The sequence below is a fragment of the Coptis chinensis genome, chromosome 8 (genome assembly GCF_015680905.1).
Source record: "Coptis chinensis isolate HL-2020 chromosome 8, ASM1568090v1, whole genome shotgun sequence".
In the NCBI taxonomy this organism is placed as follows: domain Eukaryota; kingdom Viridiplantae; phylum Streptophyta; class Magnoliopsida; order Ranunculales; family Ranunculaceae; genus Coptis; species Coptis chinensis.
The window spans coordinates 67318301-67346049 of record NC_141463.1 but is presented as its reverse complement, the minus strand read 5'-3'; the positions used below and the strand labels follow the sequence as shown (position 1 = coordinate 67346049).

Genomic DNA, 27749 nt, shown 5'->3' with positions numbered 1-27749 from the left:
TCATTCCGATTTTTAACATCAAAACAGAGATTATAAAGTTAGATATTATGTTAGAGTCCTTTTGGAAATGAGATTATTAGTCAATTTATAATCTCGGTTTTGGGAACTCTATTATCTCGGTAGATGTTACCTCAGTTTGTTGTGTACTGAAAACCCGATATAACATTTAGAAGACATATATATCTGCATGAAAAAAATGGTGACAAATGAGAGCACTATGGAACAAAACAACAACAAACAAACAAATAACGAATAACAATAACAAACCAAACTATTAACCACCACCACCACCACTGCAACAACAACAACAACAACAACAATTCATGATTCATGACTAGGTCACTAATTAAAACATAGAATACACACTTACATACTAAGCAACAATATAACCGAACTTTCACCAATACAACGCAGGAAGAACAGAAAAGGAGCCAAGGAACCTGCAACTTCTCATCCAAATCAATTTAAACAAATCAATCAACCACAATGAGAAACACAAATTCCAGACTAAACTAAATTTGTACATTAAATTCACTCTCCACTAATATCAATCTCTTATATAAAGCTAAGAAGTGATTTTATAAGTACCAATAGGGATATGACCAAGTGCTCAAGAACATCAACACCGTCTCTCGTCTGAACAGTGGTAGTTGAAATCAACTACAAAAAAAATCATATTTATTAGAAAATAATTTTGTTAAACTATAATCACCAACAAAAAGTATATTCACCCTTACCCTAATGCATGCTAAGTTTCGTCCTTTTCAACTCTAAAGATTTAAACTTAATGAAACAACCTAAAAAATCGCCGAAACAAACAAAATCAAAATTTTATTTGGGAGAGAGAGAGAGAGTGCACGTTACCTTTTTAGAGTGGGAAGGAGAGTTGAAGCGGCAACAAGTGTAAGGGAGATAGGAAAAATAGATTTTAGATTTTCTTTTTCTTTTTCTTATTTTATTTTTCCAAATAAATTTAGTGGGAATGAAATTTGTTTGGCACCTGATAATTGGGGAAAGGTATGCCGATAGTTGAAATTGGTTGGAAGATACCCCGCGGCTAGCAAATATTGCAAAATATTAAACAATAGTTGGGAAATTTATTAAGTCCATCGGAACTCAACAACGAGTGAAAATCGTCGCCCTATCCGAGGGTTAGTAACTCTCGTCACACCGTCGGCCACATCTAAAACCCATAGAATACCCAGAGAGTTTACCCGACAGACCTTCAGATTTTACCCAATAGACGATATACGTAGGTAACTTCCCACAGACAGAAACCGTCGGCTATTCTTTATAGCGTCTGTCGGGTAAACTCATTTTTTTGGTAGTGTTAGTTTACTATTGTTTTACGTAAAGAACTTCAAGTTCTTCATTGTGAGTGTCTAGAGATAGAGCTCATAACGGAGAACTAGAGTTTAGAGCCACCATCAAAGAGATTTGCGGTGGAGCTAAACTCTCATGCTAGTGAAGCCTTGATCCGAGATGGCTTGGTGTTCACTAGGAATCAAACAAGCGATTCGATAACTAACTAATAGTCAATCAAATCGCGTGGTGGATTGCCCCTCTCTATATTCTTCTTATCATCATTATATCTACTGTTTTAGCATTTAAATTTACTGTTTTCATATCTTATTATTACTCTCATTTTGAATTAGTTTAGTTAACCTAGAAAAATATTTAAGTACATACAAGCGAGAGTGGAACGAACACGACTACTCTCCCATATAACAATATGTTTAGAGAGTATTATCACTACAACAATTATGGGCTTTTGTAACATGCCTTTTGCAATATTTTGTGGGGAACGTTACGCAGATAAAACATTTGTAACATTTTTTCTATAAAATGTTATTGATTATAAGATATCACATGTTTTTGTGTCATTTTATAGTGTAATGCTACAAATTTTAGTTGACTTGCAACATTCATCTGTGAAATGTTACCAAATTTTTGTTGGGTTGTAACACTTGTTTTTTAAATGTTACCAAGTTCAATTTGTAGGGCTTGCAACATTTTCACTTAAAATGTTACGAATAACAAATAGGTATTGTTTGTCACATATTTTCAGAAATGTTATAAAGCTGAAAATGGGAGAAATTGAAAAAGCGCCCAAGTACAAACTAATGCCCAGATTTTTCTTTTGGAAAATTGATAAGAGCCCAAAACTGTAGTTTTAACCCTTTAACAGTCATACTTTTGGACCAATTATGTGAGTAATAATTAAGAGTTAACACTGATTACGTGTTTTTATGCATTTCAGGCTTCAAAGTCCATTATATGCAGAAATGTGCCACTTTAGTGAGATAAAGGAGAAAAGGTCGGTTACTAAGGAGTTCCATGATTAAAGGCCAAGATTCAAGAAGATAAAGCCTTCCTAAAGCCCGGTCAAAAGCTGAAAAGTCGACACGTTTGAAACAAAGACACAAGTCGTGAGAACTTCCGAAAAGCCGTATCTTTGGACTCAGACCTCGGAATTGGGCCTACCTTATGTCAAAACGACCGGCTCGGAAAGCACTTTCCAATGGTCTAAGCCTTGACCCAATCAGAGGAGCAGAAGTGAACGAAAAGTCTGTGGAAGCCAACTGCAGCTGAAGAGGCCTTTTTGGACTGAAAGAATTTGGTTTTGGGCCTGATTCTCTGGCCCAAAACATGGCTCCAAGCCCATGCACGATTTTTGGATCTGAAAGTATAAAAACCAAAGCTTAGCTCTTTGTTAATGGTAGCTAGTTAGACCTAAAACAATATAGATAATTCTAAATCTAGTTTCATTAATTAAATTGAGTTTTAGTTCCATTTTCAATTCTTGTTTTAGATTAAGTCTTTGAATCATTGTTCTTGATTGATTAGATAAATAAAATAGTTGTTTTCTCAATTTCGAATTGTGTTATTTCAATTTATAGATCTGATTTTAATTCTTATTGATTATCATTCCGTAGTTTAAATAGATTGAACCATTGTTAGTTAATTTAGTTAAGTTAGAATTTTAATATGATGTGTAGTTATAATGAAATAGGAAATGATGGTTTGATGACTCAAGGCTAAAACCTCCATTAGAGGGGTTGATGAAGCCTTGATGAAAACTTAGTGGTATAGTGTAGAAACATTGTAGAATCTATTCCAATTTAGAAGGTCGCGATTCGCCATGAGAATGGGTGGACGATCTCACATGCTAGTTAGTACTTTCGGTAGAAATTCCATGAACACTAGGGATTAGAACTCGAATTTCTTGCCGTAAGAACGTAAGAATCGAGATACAAGAATCTATGTTAGGCTATTAAGTTGGATTCGAGGTGGATTCAATTCCCCTCTAATCCTTTATCTAGATTCAAGCACAATCATATTTCCATAGCATTCGTAGTTAAATTCAAGCAATCAAATTCAGTAAGTATCATAGTATATCACCTTCGTAAAGCTCTCATTGACTTAAGACTGAGTAATTAGATTAGAAAACATTACATGCTAGAGCACTAAGAGTGGAACGAATTCGTTACTCCACTCTATTACGATAGAATTGAGAGTAGGAAACTTTGATAACATAGAATCATAAATAGTTTAGTTTACTTACGTTTTGATTTCATCGTTCATTTCGTAGGTAGACTATCAAATTTTATCTTTTATCAAATGGCGCCGCTGCCATCTTAGTTGCACTTTAGCATTGTTTTCATAGTAGAATTAGTCATTTTTAAGTCCCATTAAACCCACCCACCCTTGTTTGATTTCATATTGTGGTTATTCGTTTTGCTTGAAAAATTCGGACAAATTACCGGAATAGCGATCGGCTTATAAGGAGCGCGCCTGCGCCCTATAGTCTGGATTTCTAGCGCGACCCGCGCTCACTTACTGGACTAGGAGCGCGACCGCGCCCTATGCGAGCGCACCTGCGCCCTAAGTAAAATTTTGCAGATTTCTACAGGTTTGTTTCGAACTTCGATTTTTTTGGTTTTTCAGTGTTCTAACTTGTTATTTACACTGAACACGCGTCAACAAGACGCTATTCATAAGCGAAGCAAGGACGCTATCATGTATTCCTTTCTTCCATACCTCGCATCTCCAGTTAGAGGTTCATACTAATATATCAAGATTGTTTGGATTGTTTTTGTGTTTAGACTTAGACTTGCATGAGATTAAGGTCTGGTCGGAGAAAAACACCGAACGTAATTAACCGTCAACAAACAAACATATCGAGTATACCAATCACAACACCTCTAACTACTATCCCACCAACCATACGACATAATGGGTGAAGAAAGAGAGACTCCTCTCCAACTTCTACAAAGCTTTGAGCGATAGCCCTAAATCTTGCATCGTTCTAGCAGACCCAGTGGGGGATTTTCGAATCCCCTCAAACATATTTAATTTGTTACCCGTTTTCCATGGTTTAGGCCATGAAAAACCTTACCAACACATGCGTAGGATTGAACAAGTCCTTACAACATTCCATCATCCTACGGTTGGTGCGGAACAAATTAAACTGAGGGTATTTCCCTTCACCTTAGCCGATAAAGGCGTCGTTTGTTAAATCGCCCAAAGCCTAAACTCTCAATGGACTCGTGGGCTAAACTTGTTCACTATTTATGGAACATTTTTACCCACCCCTAAAGATGGATGAAATGCTTTCCAAGATTCATTTCTTCCCAGCGGAACCCTCATGAATCATTTTCGAGGCTTGGAATCGTTTCACCGATCGCTAATAGAGTGTCCACACCATAACCTAGCAAAAGACCGTTAGTTAGTTGCCTTTTTCAAAGGACTTCAACATCACCATAAAGAAGTCCTTAACATAATGAATGGGGTAGTTTCCTAAGTAAAGGAGCCTCGAGGAGCTTACAAATTTTTAGAAGAACAAACTAAACACAATAACAATTGGAGTGATGATATCCCCGCTCTGCTAGTTCTCCTTCAACAGTTAAGGCCGGGTATGTTTGAGATGAAACCCGATCCGAACTTAAAAATTTAATCGATTCTCTAACTAAAAAGGAGGCTATTTCTATTCAACAAAACCTATTCCCATCATGAATGTCAACTCCAACCCATGTAATTTCTGTTTGAGTCCCGAGCACCCTCGACTCTATTGTCCTCTAAGCCTATGAACAACAACAATTAGAGCAAGATAATGTTTGCTCCATTAATAACTATCCTATTCCTAATGCCCCATGGAGACAACATCCCAACTTTAGTTGGCGAAACAATCAACAAGTTACAACTCCAGGCTTTAATAACCAAAATGTTAGGCAAGCAAACAACTATAATCAAGCTCCACCTAGGCAAGGACAGGGACAAGGTCAGGGAAATTATAATAATTATAACAACCAAGCGCAACCACGACAAGGTGTAGCACAAGGTCAAAGTAATTATAATAGTTATAATACCAATAGAGGTATCGTTCCGGTTAACAATAGTAACTATCAAAACCCACCCATAAATAATCAACGTGAGATAGTTCGAAATGCACCACCTGTGACTACTACACCTACACAACCGACCATATCGGCGCTTTATATACACGGTTAACCAACAACTTTTCCAATCAATGACTCAATCAAACCAACAGATATTACAATCCATAAATCAGGGCATACAACAGTTAGCCCAAGAGAAAGCCCAACCAAAAGGCGTGTTTCCAGGACAACCGATACCAAACCCTAAAACAACAAACCGCGGTCTTTGAGGTAAAAGCGGTAATACTAGTACGAAACGACAATAGTAGGTGACCTGAATGCCATCACCACTCTCCGCTCTGGAAAGGTGGTTGATAACAAAGTAACTATGCCTATAGTTACCCCATCAGTACTCCCTACACCGGATATCGAACTAGATACCGAAATAGAAACTGAAGAACCTACCACTGTAGAGGTACCAGTTAAACCACAACCTAAGAAACAGAAAGCCAAGGTTACACATCAAGTCGAGCCATACGCTAAATATAGAGCAAAACCACCATTCCCTCAAAAATTAGCCATGCTAACTGGGGGGATACCAACTTCGAGGAGATTAGGAACGTTTTCAAAAATCTAACGATAAACCTTCCTTTTCTCGAAGCTATTAAAAAGCTACCTAATCACGCTAAGTTTCTTAAAGAGTAGTGCACTACTAGGCGTAAGACCAACATACCTAAAGACGCCTTTTTAACTGAACAATTCCCAACTTTATCCGAAAATAATGGAATTGTTAAGTACAAGGACCCTGGTCGTCCTACTGTAAAATGCACCTTAGGAGATTCCCACACGACGACCGCTTTATTAGACCTGGGGCGAAGTGTTAACTTACTCCCCGTGATACTTGTATAAACAAATAGGTCTACAGGAAATGCAACCTACAAAAATAACGCGTTGCAATTAGCGGACGGGTCTATTAAGTATCCTAAGGGTGTAGTGGAAAACGTGCTTGTTAAGGTTCAGATTTTACTATCCCTCGCGGATTTTGTTATCCTCGATACGTAAGTCGCTAATGACTCTGCATCCGATCATCTTAGGGCCCCTTTTTAGCAACCGCCAACGCACTTATTAATTGCGCGATGGTAAGATGTCCTTATCTTTTGGCCATCTCACAATTGAGGTAAATGTTTTTAAAATGATGAAACAGTTACCAGATTCGTCTATAGATGGGGAGGTTAGCATGATCGAGAGTTTAGCTCAAGATTATTTTAACAATACGTTTCCTGAAAACAATATGTACAAATTCCTTTCTTTTGGAAAGTCAGATTTTGTGAATGACTCCTACTTAGAGGAAGTCAACACCATCCTTGAGTCCACACCAATTGTAGACACTTCGGTTGCTCCACATATTGAGTATGAAGACTTGCTACCTAAGCAAGTATTCATTATGCAAATGAGGACCCCGACGAAACATCTATTGATTTTCCTTCCACCCCGATGTCTTAAACCCCCTTCCCGAGTTAAAATATATTCAACTCGATCCGGATGGTAGTCATCCGGTAATTCTATCTTCTCAAGTATCTAAGAATGAAGAGACACGTTTAATCCGGGTGATTAGGGAACATCGGTCTGCGATTGGTTGGTCCCTAGCTGACATTAAGGGAATTGACCCTAATGTTTGCACTCATCGTATCCATTTGGAGGATAACGCGAAGACTTCTCGCGAACCTCAGCGTCGCTTGAACCCTGCCATGAAAGAGGTGGTTAGGGAAGAAGTCTTACGATTACTCGATGCGGGTATCATATACCCAATCTCTGATAGCGAATGGGTCAGCCCCATTCATGTAGTTCCTAAGAAATCAGGAGTTACCATGGTTCGTAACGGAAAGGGTGACTATGTTGTCACACAAGGTCCTATGAAATGGAGGATCTGTATTGATTCTGACGCGTTTAAATGCTATGACACGAAAGGATCACTTTCCTTTACCTTTTATAGATCAAATGCTCGAACGCCTAGCTGGTCATGCTTTTTATTGTTTTATGGATGGCTACTCAGGCTATTTTCATATTATTATTGATATTGATGACCAAGAAAAGACTACCTTCAAATGTCCCTTTGGAACGTATGCCTATAAACGAATACATTTTGGCCTTTGTAATGCTCCTAGAACCTTCCAGCGGTGTATGCTTCATATATTTAGTGACATGGTAGAGCGCTTTATGGAAGTTTTCATGGATGATTTTTCTATCTATGGAGACTCCTTCACGCGACTATTTGTCTAACCCGCTCTAAAGGTTTTGACAAGGTGTGAAGAAAAGAGCCTCGTTTTAAACTGGGAAAAGTGTCATTTCATAGTGAAAAAGGGCATAGTACTAGGTCACATTGTATCTAGTGATGGCATCGAAGTAGATAAGGCCAAACTAGATAAGATAGTGACTCTACTTAAACCACGGACTGTCCGTGATATTAGAGCGTTTCTAGGCCATGCAGGTTTTTATAGGCGATTTATCAAAGACTTCTCGAAAATAGCTAGGCCTTTAACTAATCTGCTTTTGAAAGATGCAATCTTTGATTTTAATTTTAACTGTAAGCGGGCTTTTGAAACTTTAAAAGCCGCCCTAACCTCTGCACCAATTATACAGCCTCCCGATTGGTCTAAACCTTTCGAACTCATGTGTGATGCTAGTGACTATGCAGTGGGTGCAGTCTTGGGACAAAAACTAGATAATAAGTCCACTATCATTTATTATGCTAGTAAACCATTAAACGATGCTCAACGAAATTATTCAACTACCGAAAAAGAATTCTTAGCCGTCATTTATGCTTTAGATAAGTTTCGTCCTTATTTGGTTGGTTCTAAAACTTTAGTTTACACGGACCATGCAGCCCTTAAGTACCTTCTTGCAAAGAAGGATGCTAAGCAGAGATTAATCTGATGGATCCTTCTCCTGCAAGAGTTCACATTAGAAATAAAGGACAAAAGAGGGTCGAAAACGTGGTTGCCGACCACTTATCTAAACTCACAAACGACGATCGGTCGATTCGAGTCCATACCGGACTCTTTTCCCCGATGAGCATCGTATGCCATTTTTTCAAAGCACCATGGTATCTTTGACATTGTAAAATTACCTAGCGGCTGATGTTATGCCTTATAATTGGTCAAGGAATGAACGTAAAAGTTTTGGCCGAGTTAAGTTATACTTCGGGATGAGCCCTACCTTTTTAAGTATTGTGGTGATCAGATTATTCGTCGTTGTATTCCCGGTGGAAATATAATGAAGTTCTATCGTTCTGCCATGACAAAGAGTGTGGTGGACATTTTAGTGGGATGAAAATAGCCGCTAAAGTTCTGCAATGTGGATTTTATTGGCCTACCCTTTTTAAGGATGCCCAAGTGCATTGCAAGACGTGTATACGTTGCCAACAACTTGGGCGAATTACGAAACGTAATATGATGCCATTAAATCTAATCTTGATCGTAGAAATTTTCGACGTTTGGGGCATTGATTTCATGGGTCCTTTTCTAGTTTCCCACGGTTTCATTTATATTCTAGTTGCCGTGGACTACGTGTCTAAATGGATAGAGGCCCTAGCTTGCCGTAGCAATGACCATAAGACCGTTGTATTTTTTATTAAAGAATATATTTTCTGTCGGTTTAGCATTCCTAAAGCCATCATTAGTGATGGTGGAACACATTTTTGCAACAGAGTTGTTGCATCCCTAGTGAAAAAGTATGGAGTTACACACAAAGTAGCAACTCCTTATCATCCGCAAACTAGCGGACAAGTAGAAGTTTCTAATAGGGAAATCAAAAAGATTTTAGAAACAACTGTAAACCCTGATAGGAAAGACTGATCAAAGCGTCTATCGGATGCCTTATGGGCGTATAGAACTGCTTTCAAAACTCCTATAGGTATGTCTCCCTTTAGACTTGTTTTTGGGAAACCATGTCATTTGCCCGTTGAATTAGAGCACCGTGCTCTGTGGGCTATAAAAAGCCTTAACTTCAATATTGATGAGGCAGGTGTCAAACGCAAGTTGCAATTGAATGAGCTTGAAAAAATCCGTGGCGATTATAAATGCGATCTCGCTGAAGGATTATAAAGCTAACATGAAACGTGTTCATGATAAGCATATCTTCTTTAGCAAGTGTTTTGTGGTCGGTCAAAAGGTTTTGCTTTACAACTCCCGTCTACATGTTTTCCCAGGCAAACTAAAAACCCGTTGGTCTGGCCCTTTTCTAGTTACTAAAGTCACCCCTTACGGGGCAATCACCTTGGTAAATCCAAATGACAACAGTACCTTTCAAGTTAATGGTCAACGGTTAAAACATTTTCACAAACTTCTGTCTCCTGATGTAGAAGAAGTCCTTTTACAGGACCCTGTCTATGAGGACTGACCCTTGTCATTTGGTATACTTACTTTCATTTCCATATACTGATAAGTACACCATTCAGGTAACCGGGCCCTCCCTATGGAGTGTGTGGCTGTAAGTACCGGATCCTAAGTCCACAGTTCACATAATTCACGTTTTCCCACTTTTGCATGTTTCTCGGTTTTTGAGTCATGTTCCTCTATGGAGTGAATTATGTATTTATTGTTTTTCGTGTTTTTCTTATAATAAACAAATAAAATTAAAATTAAAATTCTTAAAATCATAGAAATAGCAATCCAACAAGTCTTGGGAATCGACTTTAAACGACCCGTTGTAAACAAATTTTGTGTTTAAAAATTTGTTTGGGGTGGCGTCGATCTTTCCATCGGGATTGTTCGAACTTTCCATTGGTTTTGTTTAGGCCCATTAGTTCAATTGGGTTGACGTAATCTAAACTTAGATTTCCTTCGTTCGCATAACTTACGTCACACACGCACTTCGAGGCGTTCTTCCACCCTCTTATATGTCACCCATGGTTGGAATTGAGTGTTTTATGGATCATTGGATTGGAAACTCTACTGATCATTTCCATAACTCATTCGCCAAAATCGGGCCAGTAACGAAGCGGCAAATTGAGTTAGAATTTGCGCAAAAAATCGGAAAATTTTGGAATTCAAACTGGGCTTGGGCCCCCCCGCGACGCCGCGTTGCGTCTCCTTCCTTCCCAACCCGCACGCACAGTGTTTCCACTTCAATCCCAAACCGCCGGTTACAAGTTAAATAAAATTTTGGAAACCAAAATAAAAAAAAATAAATATAGAGAGAAGGAAGAAAACCTAACTACACCTACAACAAGGAAATCAAATCCACCTTAAATCTTCTCTAAACAATCATCACCACCAACCCAACTTCGAAAAACAGCCACCAATTATAGTTTCCACCACCACCACCAACGCCATCAACACCGTTTTTAGTAGTTTTCTTCAAACTCGCCTCCCCCACAGTCTACAAACCATTAGTAGTCTAAGAAAGTTCAATGGCGCTACGACGTAGAATTTTCCCGGAAAACGCGTTTGCTTCCGACAGTTTCGTGCCATTTTACGACGCGGAGATGTTCAAGAGACATTGGAACGGACTGTGGTACTCAACTGAGGAGTTCTATCACTATGATTTGGTAGAACAGTTTTATAAAAAGCGAGAATTGGAAGGGGATAGGATTTTCATAAAGTTAGGAGGAACGCGGAGAGAAGTAACGCGACAGTTGTTAGCTGAACTGTTAGGAATTACGCTTGAAAGTAACCTAGTAACGGCAATTTAGGAATCCCAGTATACTGGAGTTCCTGCTTTGATGAAGGATACTGTCGTGGAGGGTGAATACAATCCGACATCCCATTGCGTCCGCCAGACCACCCTGAGAACCAATCAACTGGCTGTAGCTCAGTGGATTGGTAGGAACGTCCTCGGGAAAGACAAAGTCAGTGATATCGGCCTGCAATGTCTGCACGTTCTCTGGATTTTGCAAACAAAGAAGTATAATTTCTGCATCCTTGATTTAATGTTTAATGTGATTCAAGGAGTGGGGAAGAGTTTAGCGCCTCTTCCCATATTGATCACTAAGATCATGCTCTCCTTTAGAGCTGTCGCAAGATCTGCTCCTATTAAAATCAAATTGCATTCTAATGCAAGTATCTATACGGATTGCATCCAAGAGACTTGGCCGTTATCGAAGAAAAATGGATGAGTCGGAGGATGAAAGGGTAGATATGACATGGCTGGATGAAGATGCATTAGAGAAGTGTAATTCTAATGTAGAACGATGCAAGTGTTGCAAAACCGCTTGCGGTGCGTTTATGGTATTTGTGGAGATATCCAAAATAGATATATAGTAGTTCAAAAGAAGCAAGGGAACCTTCGAGGGAGATTTGAAATGCTCGAAGGGGGTTCTCGGGCGATATCTTGTCTAACATGGAGACTATCCACCAGCAACAACAAACCCAGTATGCAGTACTCGGTACTGAGATGGAAGCCCAGCGCTTGTTCCGAATAGAGATGCTACGACGCATGCCACCCGTGGAGGACTCTGTTTCAGCCGAGTCCGACAGGCATGAGCGTCATCGCCGAAGGACAGATGGTTCAAGCCATTTTCCATCCCAGAGCCAATCTCCATCTCATGGTCCATCATCATCACAAAACTAGGTGCTCACCCCAGTTGGAGTTCGCTGTTATTTCATAATTTCGTTTTATTAGAAGGATTTTAATTCAGTAGTTAAATTTAAATAGTAATGTGTTTATTTAATGTTGTTTGGATTTATATTTTATTTTATTCTTAATATAATTGGTTATTTTCGAAAGTCTTTTTGTTTTATCATTTATCCCACCTTCCCCGAATTGTTTGGGGGTGGAAATATTTAGACCGAGCATAAGTCGTTATATGATCATATATATGTTAAGTTGTCTTGGAGGAAAGGTTGATAATTTGGCCGATATCGGCATATCTATGACTTGTGTGGTGGTAGCATGAAATCTAGGAGAGTTTAGAAGTTCCTATTCTAAATCCAGTATGAAAGATACCAGGATTTTTAGGAAATCATGAAAATGGCTTATTTCCGTTTTCGGTTTTGGGAATTTTCCTATTTCCGGAAATTGCCTTCAAACAAATAGGGAACTTCCCGATTCGTTTTGGAAGCTCCTAACCTATTTAAACTCCATCCTTTCTACACTAACAAACCACAATACATCCCACCATCATCCCACACCATCCACTCCAAGTTTTACTTTATTTTTGCTCTAAACTCCGGTTTCAGCCCTTCAGAGCGCACCTGCGCCCCGTCAGAGCGCGCCTGCGCCCTTCACATTTTCGGAAAATTTTGTCAGAGCGCGACCCACGCCCTCCTTGAGCGCGACCCGCGCCCAAAACACTGTAAAATTATAAACACACGAGCGCGCGCGCGCCCTGGTTTCTGTGAACGCGGAAATTTCCGATTTTCAGACGGTCATTCCAGGATTTTTGTGGAGCTATTCAAAGAGTTATTGTGATGACATCTCCTATAGTCATACCTGAACAGTCTTTCGAAGATGTGTTGGGCACCCAGACCTATGGACACCGGTTCCGGACCACGGGATCCTGCGCATTAGGATGGCGTCATCTATCGGTAAGTGATGACGAGTCATATTCACCACAACTTACCGCTTATTTCTATGACCACGTTAAATTCTATTGTAATCGGGATGGAGATCAAGAATTCTCCGTCGTGAGTCGATGACCGCGACACATGAATTCAATAAAAATTTGGTCGCCTTAGTTTTAGGAATACCAATACCGATCATGTTCACACATGGGCATATATGACCGATAATGCATATCTTTATGATTATACATATTTCCATGATTGTTATGGGGAGGGTATTTCGAGTAATGGACCGAGGCGATATAGCATTGCCCTTGGTAGCCTTTCCTAAAACGTAGGCACCACCATGTTATTCATCCCGATGAATATTTTGGGGAATGGCGGTTCATTTCTCGCAAAACAAGATCGCTGCGGTGACATTTTCCTCGCTTTAGGCGGGGGCGTCGCCCGATATGACATCCCCCGAAGTTTTAGTCGCTAGTCTTAAGATAGCCCAAAGCATGAGCATAAGTATCTTCTTATGCCTGTTTTGGTAAGCCGCATCATCGCGTAGTTGTTTACCCCAATTATGTGCACAATTCACGATTGGAAAAAGGTTAAAGTCATGAGACCCACCAATAGGGTGGTTCGCTCATTCTTGGCTCGGGATGGCAGGTGCGACCTCATTTGGTCGCCCGCATACATCCCATCGACATAATAACACTTAACAGGTTAGCATTAGTAGATGATAAATGGCGGCAAGCTTGGCAAGTTATAATGGACTGGCAGGATGCGAAGGAACCTCATATCTTTAATGAGGAGGAGGATGCTTAAGCGGGAGATAAGGTAAGTTTTTAGTTTTTTAGTGTCTGCTTATGTCCCAAGCAATTTAATTTGGTTAACCCATAATGGGTAGAACTCGTATAGAGTTGCGTCAGTTTTTATTTCCTTTATTAGTACGTTCTAACTTTGTTTTGCAGATGTTCCTGAATTTCACACGTTTCAATGGTATTTTTCCTACCCTCTTTATTTACAATGCTTTGAGGACAAAGCATGCTTCTTGTTTGGGGGCATAGAAACACGTATAATTGAGGCATCTGTTAGGATATAGATATGTATAATATGCATTTGTTTTCTAGTTAAAATTTTTAAAAAAAAAAATTCAAAAATATAAATAAATAAGTTATGCTATACACTTAGGAATATTGGTATTGTTTTCTTTCTCCATGCTCTTAACAATCTAGAAGTCTCAATGTAGCTTTTGCATCGAAATAATTGTTAGAAACTTAGGTTAATATATAGGTAATAATCTTTGCATCTATCTATAAATATATTACATGAGTATCTATGATTGTTAGCGATGAAGTTTCTGAAATCTAGGCTAGAGTACTTATTCTACAAATCCTGTGAGAATATAGCCTAAAAAGCCGATATATGAGCCAAACATTTGAGAAATGACACAAGGGAGAAGTAAAATCGGATAGAGATATCACACGTCCACTTGCTTGATCACTATGCCATATCCTAAGCGAGAATTTAGGCCCTCTTTGGATCGATATAGCCAGAAATTCAAACCTAAGAATTATTTTCCGCTAGTCGCCCCTCTGAGCCTTTCTTTAGCCTTCCATAAACCACAATTCCCTTACCCTGTTACAAAAACAAAACAAAATAAAAAATTCAACTTACCCAATCTAGAGTAAGTCTGAGAATAGAATGAGTGAAGAAAGAAGAAGAGAAAAACCTGTGTAAACAAAAATTAGTAAGTTGCTTCAAAAAAAGAAAAGAAGTTTCCATCCAAGGAAAAGAAAAAAATATATATATAGAAATAAATAAAAACTCCAAAAATAGAATAAAATGGAGTCAAAAGCCAAAGAAAAGAAAAAGAAAAATATGGCTAAGGATGGAAACAAAGTATAGAAGCAAAAGAAAATAACAAGGTTTTCTCTAAGTTACATAATATGAAGACTCTATTATCTCAGACTTGTCCTTTTGAATATCCATTTCCTTCCTTCTTAAACCATCTCCTAATCCCCACAACACCTAATAAAGACCTCTAGCTCAATTAGGAATATGTTAGTGTGATAGTAAGTGGCAGATGTGTTTGATCGACCCCGGCTTCCTTGTTGTCATTGAGATTGTAAGGTAAAGTGTGCCCACTGCACACTGGAATAGCGAAACTTGAGTGGAAAAATCAGAGTGGTTTTTGTTTTGACATTTATGTGAGGACCTACTTAAGGACGCTATTCCGAGTTTTCATAAACGAACCTGCTAGGTATTTCATAGTATTACTCATAGTATATATATTTGTATCATAGATGATTGATTATTATGCATATATTAGTTTAGGTTTTTGACTTGGTTATTCTTATTCAATTGCTAGTGAGATGTATAGATAGTTGGGACATGAATGAGGAAAACAATAGTTTTATTTCTTAGTCGTTGTAGTATAGTTGAAGTTTGTGAGTACCTTCACTGGAAAACTCTCACGAGGCTATAACTCGTCCACTAGGGAATTCCTAGTGGTTTAAGGCCTTGTTGCATAGGGTCAATGCAATCGCACTCAGCGAAACGAGAGTAGATAGAACTCCATTTTTGGTCACTTATTTTAATTTCTCATCTTTGCTTGAGGACAAGCAAAATGCTGTTTGGGGGTGGTTTGATAAGAGCCCAAAACTGTAGTTTTAACCCTTTAACAGTCATACTTTTGGACCAATTATGTGAGTAATAATTAAGAGTTAACACCGACATTTGTTTTTATGCATTTCGTGCTTCAAAGTCCATTATGTGCAGAAATGTGCCACTTTAGTGAGATAAAGGAGAAAAGGTCGGTTACTAAGGAGTTCCGTGATTAAAGGCCAAGATTCAAGAAGATAAAGCCTTCCTAAAGCCCGGTCAAAAGCTGAAAAGTCGACACGGGCTGAAAAAAGAAAGACACAAGTCGTGAGAACTTCCGAAAGCCGTATCTTTGGACTCAGACCTCGGAATTGGGCCTACCTTATGTCAAAACGACCGGCTCGGAAAGAGATTTCTAATGGTCTAAGCCTTGACCCAATCAGAGGAGCAGAGGTGGATGAAAAGTCTATGGAAGCCAACTGCAGCTGAAGAGGCCTTTTTGGACTGAAAGAATTAGGTTTTGGGCCTGATTCTCTAGCCCAAAACATGGCTCCAAGCCCATGCACGATTTTTGGATCTGAAAGTATAAAAACCAAAGCTTAGCTCTTTGTTAATGGTAGCTGGTTAGACCTAAAACAATATAGATAATTCTAGATCTAGTTTCATTAATTAAATTGAGTTTTAGTTCCATTTTCAATTCTTGTTTTAGATTAAGTCTTTGAATCATTGTTCTTGATTGATTAGATAAATAAAATAGTTGTTTTCTCAATTTCGAATTGTGTTATTTCAATTTATAGATCTGATTTTAATTCTTGTTGATTATCATTCCGTAGTTTAAATAGATTGAACCATTGTTAGTTAATTTAGTTAAGTTAGAATTTTAATATGATGTGTAGTTATAATGAAATGGGAAATGATGGTTTGATGACTCAAGGCTAAAACCTCCATTAGAGGGGTTGATGAAGCCTTGATGAAAACTTAGTGGTATAGTGTAGAAACATTGTAGAATCTATTCCGATCTAGAAGGTCGTGATTCGCTATGAGAATGGGTGGACGACCTCACATGCTAGTTAGTACTCGGTAGAAATGCCATGAACACTAGGGATTAGAACTCGAATTTCTTGCCGTAAGAACGTAAGAATCGAGATACAAGAATCTATATTAGGCTATTAAGTTGGATTCGAGGTGGATTCAATTTCCCTCTAATCCTTTATCTAGATTCAAGCACAATCATATTTCCATAGCATTCGTAGTTAAATTCAAGTAATCAAATTCAGTAAGTATCGTAGTATATTACCTTCGTAAAGCTCTCATTGACTTAAGACTGAGTAATTAGATTAGAAAACATTACATGCTAGAGCACTAGGAGTGGAACGAATTCGTTACTCCACTCTATTACGATAGAATTGAGAGTAGGAAACTTTGATAACATAGAATCATAAATAGTTTAGTTTACTTACGTTTTGATTTCATCGTTCATTTCGTAGGTAGACTATCAAATTTTATCTTTATCAAAAATATAGAATTTGTGAAATATATCGTCCGAAATAAATACGTATTTCACCCAAAAAGGTGAGAAATAACCGCCAAAACTCACGACTCTCAAACTCAACTCTTTTTTCTTGCTGGAACAAAACTCTCAAAACTCACAACTCACAACTCTCAAATCTCAAAAATGAGGGACACTCTCAAATCTCAAACCTCTCCCTCGCGAAAAGGAAAAACACTCTAAAATTGGAACCTAGAAATTGAAAATCTCAATTGAAAATCTCAAAACTCATTTTAGTTTAACAAAATTGAACACTCTCAAATCTCAAACCTCTTAAATTCATTTTGTTTTTTTGAAACTCTAGATCTGTAAGTATTTCACTTGTATCTTATTATTTTTGGCCATTTCTGATTAACTTTTGGTGGTTTTGTTGTTTTGATTCATGGTGATTTGATGTTTGTTTTGACTAAAGGTATTAGTCAGTTGTAATTAGTGAATCATCATAGTATCTGTTCTTCACATGCTTCTGTTGTTTACTATTTTAAGAGACTGCGAATTGGATACTTGATGCATGATTACATGAGAATGTGTTTACATAATGCAGTCTATTATTTCTTTCTTTAGATGTAATTGATTTATATATTCATAGTCTTACATTTGTACTTATATGATTGTAGTATTAAATTGTGCTTCTTTGATTTTTTGACTTTTCTTATATACGGTTTAATCATGGTTTTATACTGGTTGTATGGCTCTCTACTACATGCAAGTAGGTTGCTTAAATCTCGCTTGACTTGTCATGGATAAGGCGTGGATGCAGCATGACAGGCTTACGAAAGAATATCGGATTGGGGTGGATGAGTTTATTGCTTTAGCTAAGAAAAATGCTTTGGCTAGGTTAGATATTTCTTCAAAGAAAAAGAAAAATGTGGAAGTCTGTATACAAATAAGATGCCCATGCAAATGTTGCAAGAACTTGAGAACTCATTCTTGTGGAGATGTTAAGGATCATTTGATCATAAATGGGATGGATACGACTTATGATACATTCGTTTGGCATGGGGAGCAAGCAAAGAATGTTACTCCTAATGTTGTTATGGGAGAAGCATATAGAGTACATAAGGAACCTTTTATTCAAGATTTAGATACTTTGGACCAAGATGAAGAGGGAGATAATGACAAAGTCTTTGAGGAATTATTGGAATATGTTGAACCTTCTTTATATCCGTTTTTAGAGCATGTGGATACTCCTTTGTATCCTAGTTGCAATAAGTACACAAGGTTGTCAGCAACAGCACTCTTATACAAGCTTAAAAACCAAAATGGGTGGTCTAACAAGAGTTTCAACAGTATTTTGGAGACGTTCCATGACATGCTTCCAGAGGGCAACACAATCACAGATTCCATGAGCTCAGTTAAAAAGGTCTTGAAAGATTTTGAACTTGACTATAAGAAGATTGATGCATGTGTGAATGACTATGTTTTATTTCGGAATGGTCTAGAGAAGTTGAACTCTTGTCCAAAGTGCCATGCTTCTCGTTGGAAAACAGATCCATGTAGTGGCAAGATTCAAGAGAAGGTTCTTGCAAAATGGTTTAGGTATTTCCCAATCATACCAAGGTTTAAGAGAATGTTTGAAACACCAGAAAAGGCTAAAAAATTGTTGTGGCATGCAAATAACAAAACTGAAGATGGGAACATGCGACATCCAGTTGATTCTTTGGCATGGGATACGATAAACAGGAATTGGCCTTCCTTTTCTGCAGATCCTTGAAATCTTAGGCTTGCTCTTTCGACTAATGGAGTTAATCCTTTTCGCGAACTTAACTCTAAATATAGTTGTTGGCCTGTGATGCTAGCGATATACAACTTGCCACCATGGTTGTGCATGAAACGAGAGTATATTATGCTCACCATGTTAATTCCAGGACCTGAGCAACTAGGGAATAATATTGAGGTATATTTACAGCCTTTAATAGATGATTTGTTGGAGTTGTGGAGGAAAGGTGTACAAGTCTATGATGCATTCACCAAAACCACGTTCAACTTAAAGGCGATCTTGATGTGGACCATAAGCAATTTTCCAGCATTTGGGAACCTCGCTGGGTGTACCGTAAGTGGAAAGACAGCATGTTCGTACTGTGGGTATCCACACATGTTCAAAATGGCTAAAACACAGCATGAAATTTGCCTACATGGGTACTCAGAGATTTCTTGCAAGCGATCATCCCTTTCAGTCAAAAACTAGTTGGTTTGATGGGAAGTGTGAACATGGAGAAAAGCCCACTGTTTTGTCTAGAAATAGTATCTTAAATGAGGTGAGGCACATTAGAAATGAGCTTGGGAAACTGAAGAAAGGCATCAAAAGAAAGAGAGGGCAATATGTGGAAATGTGGAAGAAAAAGTCTATATTTTTCACCTTGCCATATTGGGAGGTAAGACATAATCCCTGGCCTTTCTTATTTCTTGGTTAGTTATACTTTTAATAAGACGTAATCATTGGCCTTTCTTATTATTTTTCCAGCATCTACTTGTTCGTCATAATTTGGGCATTATGCACATCAAAAAGAACATGTGTGAAAACGTTATCATGACATCGTTAAATGACAAGAAAAAATCTAAAGATGACAATCGTTATCATGACATCGTTACTGACAACTACATTAATCAACTTCTTATGTCCTTGAGTAGTACCACTCAACCTCATTGTCATGTCGGATTAAATCCACCTACAGGGTTTACATGACAATCCTTATGAGCTCCTCAAGGGGACATCATCAGCCCAATGCAACTTCCTGCGGGTCACGGATTCCTTCTATAGTCAACAACATACCTTACATACAATGTCATTATCCAATCTATCGAGTTTGTTGATTCACAAATGAATCTCACTCATTGATGATTTAAAGCAATGTACAATGCACGTAAGTGCCCGTTATTATATCCGGATTAAGAGGACAGGCATCCTTAATAACAGAGGTGTTTGTTCTCTTATATAGTCAGTATAAAGAGAAACAACCTCACTTAGTCCTGTTCAATACACACAAAGTGTACTAGTGTAATCCTGTAGTCAAGATAGACTAATACCAGATTATACTACAACCGTACCAATGGTTTGTCCAAATCCATCTAGGTTGTGAACGTTTGCTTATATTTTATAAGGTACTGATGATATGATCTTCTGTGTGTCACCACACACCATATCATCTACAACATAAAGTATTAGACACATGCATATAACTAATAACATATATAATATGCATAACATTTGCTCATATGATTCTCATTCAAAATATAAAGAATTAGAGTTAATACAAAAGTAATGTTTTTAGTATATAACCCTATCAAACTGCACCCTAGAGAATCAAGCAATAGAACTTATCTTCCTGCAACACCTCACACACTTTCAAAGAAGGAGAAACAAACTTTTTGCAAAAGGCTGAAGAAGCTAAAGTTACCGGATGGTTATGGATCAAATATAGGAGCTTGTGTCAGAATGAAAGAGTGCAGGATGATTGGCCTTAAATCCCATGATCACCATATGTTGATGCAACAATTCCTATATGTTGCATTGTGTGGTCTTCTCCCAAAGGATCCAAGGAATGCCATTTTTTGGCTGTGTGCATTCTTTAACCAATTATGCCGAAGAGTCATCAACAGAGAAACAATGGAATCTCTTGATAATGAAATTGTAGAAACTGTGTGCATGCTGGAAAGGTACTTTCCTCCGTCCTTTTTCACTATCATGGTGCACTTGACAATTCACTTGGCACGTGAAGCACAACTATGCGGACCAGTTCACTTTCGTTGGATGTTCCAATTTGAGAGGTAGTTACCTTGTTCTCTTTATGTATAAAAATACTTTTTTTGATAGCTGAAATATTATTTTGATAGTCAATATTCTAGTCTAGATATATGTCGTCACTCAAGGGATGTATTAAGAATTGTGCACGACCTGAAGGTTGTTTTGCTAAACACTATCTTGTTGAAAAGTGCTCGAGGTATTGTGGTGATCATATTAAACAAGTGAGAGATATTGGTGAACGACACTTAAGAAATCAAGATTATGAAAGTGATACAATCCTTGAAGGACGTCCATACAAAGCGGGACAACCAATTACATTACCTGATGACATCCTAGAAAGTGTCCATCGCTATGTGTTGTTTAATACGGTTGTGGTAGAACCATACATAGGGTAAGTACTATAAATATAGAATAGCTAATTTTGTTATAGTATGGACTAATACACGTCTAACATATTACTATAATTTAGAATGCACTTAGATGAACTCAAGCTTTTAGAGCCGCGCCTCTCGAGAAATAAGAGCTTATTGTTGACAAGACACGTGGAAAGTTTTGCCGGATGGTTGAAGGAAAAGGTCCTACGTAATTTTTTTTTGTTGGACGTACGTTTATATTTATGTACGGAATCTTGATCCTTTTAGTTTGTGTGCACAGATCGATATGATGGATCCTGGTGTTTCTAAACTACTAAAATGGCTTGCACATGGCCCTAGAAAGCATGCTATGTCGTATAAAGGTTATATCATCAATGAACTACGATTCCAAAGGAAAGATTAGGAGAAGTGTACACAGAATAGTGGTGTTTTCCTTCAAGCTAATACCATTTGTAGATCTAGTTCAAAGGATAGAAAACAAGTTGTTGAGGCGATAGATTACTATGGATTCATAAAAGACATCATTCTACTTGATTACTATACTTTCAGGATTCCTGTCTTCAATTGTTATTGGGGTAATGTAAGAAATGGAGTCAAAGTTGAAGATGGACTGACTTTGGTTAATCTTCATCAAGGACAGCGCCAGCAAAAGGAACCATTTATTCTAGCGTCACAAGCGAAACAAGTGTTTTATAACTAGTTCCAGTCCATACATTATCTCTTTATAATGTTACTTACTAATTGCCAAGCAACACATTGACATGTTTTTTATTACAGAGTTCAAAACAAGGTGAAAGAAAAGGAAAAAAGAGGTGTAAGCAGGAGAATGCGGCTATACATGTTGCTATGCACAGAAATGCCAACAATGGCATACATATTTCAGATTCACATGCTAATCAACTTCTTTCAAGTACAAGTGTGTTTCTTACTATAGATATAAGTATTAATGTCATAATTGTTTAATGTTTGAATACATGATGTTTTATGTTAAAGAGCAAAGCATTGACTCAATGGATAGAGGATCTAACACTCCTACAATTGTTCAACCAGCAAACATAAGTACCTCTGCTGAACCATCTAGAAAAAGAGGTCGTGCTACATGTGATATTGTTGTTACAGAAAAATCCAAAAGGATGAAGGTTCCTTTCAATGAGAGAGGTCAACCAATTGAAGATGAGTCCAATAAACTGGTCTCTTTCTTGGGAGCGACTGTAAGAGAGATAGTTGACATAAATATTGATGATTGGAGGAAGGTTTCTAAAGAACTAAAAAACAATTTGTGGACAATGACCAAGGTACTCTATTGCGATAAAATTCTCATATTCAAAATGTTTATTATTTTAGTACTAATAATAAATGTTGCTTTTTATTTGAAATTGTAGAAAAAGTTTGTTCTTAAAGAAGAAGCAAGGAATTACGTTTTAAAGAAGTCTGGATACTTATGGAGAACATCAAAGTCAAGACTAAATGCCCTAATTGATGCTCGTGATAATAAGCGTGATAGGATTGCTGCATGTCCTAAAGATATGAACCGTCAAATGTGGAAGATATTTGTTAGGAAACATTCATCACGCGAATACCAAGTGTGTCACGTTCACTGTTTTTGGGAGATTATACATAGAAGATGAAATATCAACTAATATTATTGATGTATGTTGCAGGAAAAGAGGAAGATATTTAGACAAATCCGGTTGAAACACACACTTCCTCATACAAGCAGTCGACTAGGATATGCATGTCTAGAGGCTAAAATGGTAATTCATGTCGATGTTGAATACTTGAATTCCATGCTCATACAGTACATAAAACCAAATGTTTAAATTGTTTAAGTTTCTCTTATGTTAGAAAAAGGAGAGTTCGGATCCCTCCTCCATAACTAAATCAGATGTCTGGGTAAAGGGACATACGAAAAAGAATGGAGAACTTGTGAATGCAGAAGTAGCTGAGAAAATGGTAAGATAAAGATTTTCTGAATACATTCCTTAAGAGGGGTGACTCCTTGTTTTTGCTCTTTTACTGCTGATTAGTCTTACCCAAATTTTTAAAAAAACAATACAAGAAATCAAGGACATGGCAGCAGAATCTTCTTCCTCCTCCCTCCAAGATGATGCAATTTCACAAGTCTTTGGGCCTAAGTGTCCGGGTCATGTTAGAGGAGTTGGATTTGGTGTTACTCCATCACAAATGGGTATCCTATCAGAAAGCAAGGAGAAAGTTATGCAGCTAGAGCAATAAGTAGAAGAACTATCAAGAAAGGTTTCAAGCATTGAGTCTGTAAGGGAAGAGATGCAAGCACTGTTCTAAAAATCGATCTAGGCGGTCTCTAGGCGCTAGGCGGTGCCCAACCGACTCGCCTAGGCCCTAGTCGTTTAAAAAATCGGTGAACCGACTAGGCGGGTCTAGGCGGACCGATTAGGCGGGCTAGGCGGGTCTAGGCGGCCTCTAGGCGGTCCAATCAAGTTTTTTTTTTTTTTTTTTTTTTTTTTTTTTTTTTTAAATGTCGAAAAATAAAGGCCCGTGTAGGCTTAAGATTTAAATGAGTTTAAAATACTTAAGTCTAATGTAAATTATGTCACTGTAACAAAGAGTATGTTTTTATATGAAGTCAATATTCTTCAACTATTACACATTTTTGTAATAAGTATTTTTGTTTGTGTTTATTTTTTGAATTATGGTAAATGATTTTCTTTATTTCTTGTAGTATATGTGTATATTACTATATATATTAGGAAAAAAAACCGCCTAGCACCTAGCCCGTCTAGGCACTGCCTAGAAGGCCTAGGCACTAGGCGCTCTCCCACCGCCCGACTACCGCCTAGCGTTTTTTAGAACACTGGATGCAAGACGATATTAGCAAGAAATGCAAGAGGCGATAAGGGAAGAGATGCATGGAGCGATAAGAGAACAAATGCAACATCTTATCCTTGAAAAGAAAGAGATGCAAGAACAAATTATCCTTATGCAAAATTTAGTGAATCAGATGATGATAACTTAGGTTAGTGGTTAAGGGTTTGCAAAGCATTACATATGTGCATCTGTTTGAGCATTTCCTTATATTTTCTTGCATTGTTTTAAACAGGGCTACGACCCAATGTTCAGTACAACTACAAATGCACGAAAGGTAAAGCTATTTTTATTACTTTTGAATTTGTTTTTAACGGTTTTTAATGACTAAGTAGTATGATTATGTTTTTAAAGCCAAACACCCACACATGGGTGTCAAGTGCAAGTTGTTCTAAATTGATAGAGGAGACGTTATGGCTGAAGGGGTTTGGTTATCAGATAATCCCGACATCGTAGTGTAGGGAAAAAAACTTGGGTCTGGTGCTTCTAAGATTGAGGTAAATTTTGTCAATGATCCTAAGGCGAAGTTATGGAGACCAAGCAATGGTATGAAGACATTTGAAGATGCTCTAGGCTATTCCATTGCATGGCCTACTGACCATGTAATAAAAGAAGGTAATTTAGCTACTAATGTTATCAAGATTTAGTCAATAATTTAGAGATAATTTTTCGTGCTGAAAATTCCTTTGTAATCATCTTTGTCCAGGAATCTAGGATTCACATCCTGCTGTGCAAGTTATTTTCAGGTTGGTATTTAATCACTTTTTTCTTCTTAAACTGCTTAAACCTTAAAATTTCCAAATATTTGAGAATTTGAAGATTTGGGCTCATTTCAGTCACCAAGGTAATTGACTTGGCCTAGTTTTATATCCTTTTTTGACATGTTGTGATTTTTTTTTATTAATAAGTTGTCCATTTCTTGTTTTTTTAGTTCTTCTTGAGTGAGTGTATTGTTAGACTTAAGCCTCTTCTACTAACAAAGAGGTTATAACCTCTGTGCATTTTTTGCATATGAGTGTTACTTAACTGAGTTACTTTAGTCCAACGGATGTATAGGCCGGCTTTGATTGGTCAAAAGTTTCCTAAAGAATTTGTAAAATCTTTACATGGGATGATCTATGAGAAAATCTCCTTAAAATGCTTGTGCTGATGTTTGAGGTGTAGATAGCAAGGTAATACCCACCATTCCTCCATTCCCTAAAGAATTTGAAAATCTTTTAATGGGATGATCTATGAGCCAAAAATGTTGTGCTGATTTTGAGGTGTAGCATAAAAGCAAAAAGAAGTCTGTCTTAAACTATATATTTTGACCAAGCTCTGCCTTAAGTCTCATCAGAATGTAAATGTCGATAACAAGTAAATAGTCAAATAGCTTACAATTAAAGACAGCAGATTGGGATCCTTCGAAATGAACCTGGGCATATTCTGCTCTCCTATTCGGAGATGGTAGGAACTTGGACATAATTGTATTTTGTATTTGGATCTGTTGGGTATTTTGTGGATCATAAACCAGCTGAATAGAAAAAGGGGAAGCAAAAGAAGGGGTGGGCATTTCTAATTATTTTGATAGATTGTTATTTTCCATGGTTGGATGTGATGTCATAGCATTTCTTTGAAGGGTGCTTTGATCACAGAAGGGACTTAAAAGCCTGCGAAAACTTTAACCCTACGGAAGGGCTTTCAGTAGCTATGGTGCTTCTATGATCAATAATCACATTTTTGGTGTACTTCTGTAGTAACTGTGCATGCCTTGTGGCGGCAAGTCCTGAGTACATTCTGGTTTATTGTAGTAGTTCATACTGAAGGTTATGTAAAGTTTTAAAATCCTCTTGATCGCCTGCCTGATCTGGTCATTGCTATTTAACTGCTGCTGAATTGGGCTCCTTTAATAATTCCTGTGCTGATGTTTGAGTCAAGAATTTGTACTCTGCATTTGACTAATTATGGTTATTTAGTTAATAATGTAGCTTTTGCTTAGTTGCATTTGTAAAAATTCGATGTCACTATTTTTCTCTTCAAGTCCCTAGTATAGGACCTGTTGGTGTAGTTTGTTTTACTATTGGAACTTGACTAGAGTTCTCATAGGATGCATTTGGGAGTATCATTGAACTATCAGCACACAAGGCAGGGTATTGAAATAGTGAATCTTGTAATGCTCAGGCCACATAGTACAGCTGTGCACCTTTGCCTATGTCTTTAAATTTAACCAAGTAGGATTTTGTGATAGCTCGTCAGTTGTTTTTTTTTTTTTTTTTTTTTTTGCCTAGCGTCGACTTGATTTTCATGTTGTCCAATTGTAAATTGTGTAGTGTTATGCTTAATCTCACAAGGCATGGTGGGATGGCTTGGTCCAGTTTGAGCTCCGTTGTAGCTTGCTTTGTGGGCAATATCTGATTAATTCAATGCTTAGTTGGTCCATCTCTTGTAGGCCTAAATTTCAGAGCCAAATGACATTAGTAAGATTAGGCAGATGAAGCACTACTTGGTTTATCTGCGGTTGTCTTAGGAAACAAGTAGGGGACAATCAGACTTAACTAAATGGGTGGTAGACCAGTATTTACATCTGAATCATCTTCAAGTAAGTCAAGGTCAAATGTTTTTACTGTTATGGTTTCTCTAATGAATTCAATATAATAAGTCAATCATGGATCTCTTACGCCTTACCCAATACTTGCTTTTATAAAGACGGCAGTCGAGGTCCAGTTGTGCCATTCATTTGCGTAAATATTGAGACTACTAGCCATATTACACATATACAGTATTCTGCAAATATTTGACTGCTACTCGGCTATATGTTTTCTTAAACATCTAATCTTTTACGCAGAATGAAATGGTGGTGAGCTGACGTGCATTAACTTTGACTTCAGCATTGGGTGATACGCGGAAGAAGAGGCTTTTTAGCAGATAGTTGAATGTCTTGATTTGTTTAATTCACTATACAGTGTAGTCCGATGTGTAAATTTCTTTGGTTTCTATGTGTTGGAGAACACTTGAGCATTGTGGTTCATCTTATAAAGAATAGTGTTGATCCTGCTGGATTAATCAACATTGCAATGTCGCTACTTTGCTTGTTGCTTTACATTACGTTTGGGGATTTTTTAATTGACTTTGTATGTGTGATAGACTAAAATGATACTTTGGTAAAACTCCAAGATGGTTAATGGCATCCTTAGTTTCTAAATTTGTTTTTTTTTTTTCATGTTTCTACAGTTCATTCTCCAAGATGGTTAATTTTAGTTCTTTCTTTACTATAACATGTGAGTTGCCAAATATGTGGATTGATGTAGTCACATGATCACGTCTATTTGGTAATCCACAAAAGCAGCTTTGTAGCATTTCTAAAGTGTTGCGATAGCTCAATTCATAACACTTCCAAAATATCACTGATTTTGTGATATTTTGAAAATGTTACATAGCGTATATTTGTAACATTTTAGAAATGTTACAAACTTTGTAACAGGGGATTTTACAATATTTACTGAAATGTTACAAATGTCTTTTGTAACATTTCTAAAGTGTCACAACAACTCTTTTATGTTGTAGTGTATATATTGATTGATAGAATGATTTTAGCCAGTGTGGTCAAGGCGCGCGCCTAGGCGCACTTTTAGTGCCTCGCCTTGACCAAGGCGCGAGAGGTAATATAAGGCGAGCGCTTTTTGCGCTTTTTTGCGCTTTTTGTCGAGGCGCGCGCCTTATCAACTTTTACAGTTTTTTCATTTTTTTTTACAATTTTTGCTATACGTGACACATTTACACTCGATC

General features: G+C 37.5%; 1 protein-coding gene and 1 long non-coding RNA gene across 2 annotated transcripts; both read left to right on the top strand.

Moving 5' to 3' along the window:
• The first annotated feature begins 17760 nt into the window (after positions 1 to 17760).
• On the top strand, positions 17761 to 18735 carry LOC147482567 (uncharacterized). Its single transcript, XM_086579347.1, has one exon. The coding sequence runs from the start codon at positions 17761 to 17763 to the stop codon at positions 18733 to 18735; it is 975 nt and encodes a 324-aa protein (XP_086435473.1).
• Positions 18736 to 24260: 5525 nt separating this feature from the next.
• On the top strand, positions 24261 to 27118 carry LOC147482566 (uncharacterized). Its single transcript, XR_015204978.1, has 3 exons — positions 24261 to 24599; positions 24691 to 24730; positions 26809 to 27118. It is a non-coding gene; the product is annotated as an uncharacterized LOC147482566 (long non-coding RNA).
• Positions 27119 to 27749: the final 631 nt, after the last annotated feature.